The sequence below is a fragment of the Sinocyclocheilus grahami genome, unplaced genomic scaffold (genome assembly GCF_001515645.1).
Source record: "Sinocyclocheilus grahami isolate Dianchi unplaced genomic scaffold, SAMN03320097.WGS_v1.1 scaffold57.1, whole genome shotgun sequence".
NCBI lineage: Eukaryota > Metazoa > Chordata > Actinopteri > Cypriniformes > Cyprinidae > Sinocyclocheilus > Sinocyclocheilus grahami.
This window is the reverse complement of record NW_015505236.1, coordinates 1,790,294-1,794,491: the sequence shown is the minus strand read 5'-3', so window position 1 is coordinate 1,794,491 and position 4,198 is coordinate 1,790,294. Positions and strand designations below refer to the sequence as shown.

The window sequence follows — 4,198 nt, the reverse complement described above, 5'->3', positions numbered from 1 at the left end:
CCTCACTGTGAGGGGGCTGAAGCAGTCCATCAGTTTCACATAGGAGAACACCCCTAGAGGACATGTGAGATTATGTTTACGATTCAAATTAAACTAAATGTATTTTTGTAAATCACTCATTCATATTTGGACATCTTAGCACTCTAAAAAATGCAAGGTATCATTTTTCATATTTATTGCGACCTAAAACTATTAAAAGTTTATATTATACAGAGTGTTATATATAATCACTGGATACATTTTGACATTTGTGTTTTTCAGTATCTTAAAAAATATATTAAGGGCTAAAGTCTGATTGTACTGTATTCAACACGAGCTGAGCTATAATAATATGTGAGCAGCGTGAATGTACATGTTTGCGAAAACAACGTTTATGCATAGTTAGTGAAAAACTAACATTTTCATTTTAAAATGTGTTTTCTAAGTTCAATAAACTTAAATAAATGATGAATACTTGATTAAATGTATGATTTGCTTCAGTAACATGTTACTATGTCTCATTCTTTAAAATGGGGATAAGTCTCTTTTAGCCTGTAATGTTTATGTATGTGTGTTCTTGTTAATATGACTTATCAGGATGCAAATTTCTGCAATGACGTGGGTATTACACTGATATAACAACATAAATGTGTTTATGATGAAATTTCTGAGTTTTGAGTCCTCATAATTAAGATTGCTTACAAACAATATTTAATTAAAAATGTAAGCATATGCAGAGATTTTTGTGTGAGGGGCAGGTGTTTGTACAGTACAAAATCATTACGCCTATGGAGCATCCCCAGAAAACAAAAAACAAGGCGCGTGTGAGTGTGTGTGTCTGTGAGAGAGAGAGAGAGAGAGAGAGAAAGAGCGAGAGAGAGAGAGAAGGTGAGGGTGAGGGTTAGAACGAGAGACGGAGGAGCTTTTCCTACTTAAACCTCTGGTTGGTCATCATTGCCCCAGAATAATGTAAAGCATTTTTATTGTCGACTGAAACTATAGTAAATGCGTATTTTTATAAAGTATGTTATATATAATCACATTTTATTTATTTAAATTAAGAGAATTATGTGTTTTATAAGTTCAATAAACTTAAATAAATGTTGGATACTTTTTTTAATTGCATGATGAATGATTTGCTTTAGTTTAAAACATACCGTCATATATAATTATTTATTTCCATATTCTTTAAAATAGAGATAAGACTCTCTTTAGTTTGAAATGTTTATGTGTGTGCTTATTTATATGATTGATCAGAACATAAAATTTGTAAACTGACATGGTTATAACACTGATATAACAAGGTAAATGTGGTTTATGATGACATTTCTTGAGTCCTCATAATTCAGATTGCTTAAAAACAATATTTAATTAAAAATGTATGTATGCAGAATTTTTTTGTGTGATGGTAGGTGTACAGTTTGTACAGTAAAAATCATTATGTCTATGGAGTGTAGTAATACTCCAAATGATTGTCCCCATGAGCATAACAGCTTTTTAAGTTATAAATTATACTAAATGTGTTTCTGAAAATATACAAAATGTAGAAAGTTTACTGTAATGGTAGGTTTAAGGGATGATAGTGTATAAAATGTATGAATATAATGTAAATATAAATATGATGTAGAAACTTAAATTTTCTGTGAAACTGCGTTGCGACAATTTGGTTGGTGAAAAAGTTATACAAATAAACATGAATTAAATTTAATTGAATTATGTCAATGTAAAGTCTCCATAAACATGACCGGACCTGTCCGGGGCCCCAAAAGTCCTTATCGTTTGTCCTGTTAAAATATATATGTTTTTCCTGATCCTGGTAAAATGTACAATGTTTTTATATTTTTAGTGATGACTAAAACTAGTGTAAATGTTTTCCTTTGTTTTATATCATGTGCGAACACATAATTTATTTATTTATTTTCATTTAAAAAAAAGAGAATAAGACTCGGGACGATTAAATTTTATATCATGTGCGAACACATAATTTATTTATTTATTTTCATTAAAAAAAAAGAGAATAAGACTCGGGACGATTAAATGCACATGTGTGTGTGTGTGTGTGTGTGTGTGTGTGAGAGAGAGAGAGAGAGAGAGAGAGAGCAAAAATGCCCTGATAGTTTAGGACTGCGTATTTTACAACCGTGTCTAAATTAAGAATATTTATGTCGTCACGGTTAAATCCGAAGCATATGTAAAGTTGTTATTTAAACAAGCCTCTTAAAAGAAAGCGTAATATTACAGCTGTAAAGATAGCCACATGAGACCGTCTGTAAACATTCCAACAATGTTCTCCGGTACAATTTTCTGCAAGTTAGAATAGGAAAGATAGACAGTCATGATCCTTATATCCAAAACACTGTGTACCCAAAACACTGTAAAATAAAACAAGTCTAGATAATATTTAAAACGCATGCGTATTTTACAACCGTGTCTAAATTAAGAATATGTCATTGCGGTTAAATCCAAAGCATATGTAAAGAGGTCTCGTTGTTATTTAAACAAGCTTCTTAAAACAAAGCGTAACATTACGGCTGTAAAGACCTCGACTCTCAAATTACATCTGTGTAAACATTCCAGCAATGTTCTCCGGCACAATTTTCTGCAAGTTAGAATAGGAAAGATAGACAGTCATGATCCTTATATCCAAAACACTGTGTACCCAAAACACTGTAAAATAAAACAAGTCTAGATAATATTTAAAACGCATGAATAAATGTAATATTAACTGAATAATTAAAACATTTCTAAACCCCCGGTCCGCATGAGGTTCGAATCGAGACTGTAAAATAATGGATAGCTCCATGCCATACCGTCACAGTCCACTACAACGCCGTCGTCCTCAGGATTTAGTCAGACTTAGAGGGGATACAGATCTTAAACATATCACTTGAGACGCTGTTGAAATAACGTGAAGACATGGTTTCTCTGTTCCCCTGGTAAAATGGTAAAAGGTCACAAAGGTCAAAGCCATCAATCAAGTTGACATTTGCTGGCAGGTATAGCTACTCACATGTATAGTATGTACAGTAGTTCAGTTCATATTTCTGACTTAATCTGTTTATGGTTGCCAGAATTTAATGCTAATATGAACCAGCTGGAAAGTGTTTGTGCATTAAATGTCTGTTAAAGCTGCTCTCCTCTCCCTGCAGTGTGATGATTCTGCAATCAGACAACATCAACACTGTCAGAGGAGGACCTGACTTGGCGAATAAACATCTGAGCAATGGCAACGTGACCCAGCCTTTTGTATCTAAGACATATCGATGTGTGGCTCCATATGAGACCAAAGATACAAAGAACTGGCCATTTAAAGTAGCTGTAGATGAAAGACTGGATGTGCTGATCAAAGACAAAGCAGGTATGTATCTTCTATAAACAAGTGAAACGCAAGTGAATAGTAAAGTTCTTTACAGTCAATTCATATTTTTGTGTGGGCGTTGGTTCTGAACAGGTTGGTGGCTTGTTGAGAATGAGGATAAACGTCTAGCTTGGTTTCCTGCTCCCTACTTGGAGTTATGTGATGAGGAGGAGGAAGAGGATGAGGATGAGTTTGATTCAGCAACCTTTGAAAGACACGGTAGTTACATAAACTTTCTGTTGCAATGAATCTCCAAAGATAACCTTGCTAATCAAACATTTTCTTGCTCCACTAGGTTCTCTGTACTGCGCTACAAGAAGTTACACCTCAAAAAAAGAGGATGAGCTCTCTCTTAGCATCGGCGCTGTTGTGGAGGTGTTACAGAGGTCTGATAATGGCTGGTGGCTTGTTAGGTAATTAAAGTTGTTAACTCAAATTGCACTGACATTCAAAGAATAATAGGAATTACAAACTATTGTAAGTGTGTTTTATAGATGTGGCATGCGAAAGTTTGGGAACCCCTTGCAGAATCTGTGAAAATGTTAATAATTTTAACAAAATAAGAGAGATCATATAAAATGCATGTTATTTTTTATTTAGTACTGTCCTGAGTAAGATATTTTACATAAAAGATGTTTACATATAGTCCACAAGACAAAAAAATGGCTGACATTATTAAAATAACCCCCTTCAAAAGTTTGGGAACCCTTGGTTCTTAATACTGTGTGTGGTTACCTGGATGATCTACGACAGATTTTTTGTTTTGTGATGGTTGTTTATGAGTCTCTTGTTTGTTCTGAACAGTTAAACTGAGCACTGCAGATTCTTCAGTTTTCCAGCATCTTTTGCATATCTGAACCC

At 33.8% G+C, this 4,198-nt stretch overlaps 1 protein-coding gene across 1 annotated transcript in view; it reads left to right on the top strand.

Annotated features, from left to right (window-relative positions):
- The window catches only part of noxo1b (NADPH oxidase organizer 1b), a 13,797-nt gene that overhangs the window by 7,289 nt on the left and 2,310 nt on the right, over positions 1-4,198 (top strand). The window contains exons 5-7 of the mRNA XM_016270586.1: positions 3,129-3,337; positions 3,431-3,556; positions 3,633-3,750. Coding sequence (XP_016126072.1) covers positions 3,129-3,337; positions 3,431-3,556; positions 3,633-3,750 — 453 coding nt within the window. The remainder of the gene's footprint in view (positions 1-3,128; positions 3,338-3,430; positions 3,557-3,632; positions 3,751-4,198) is intronic.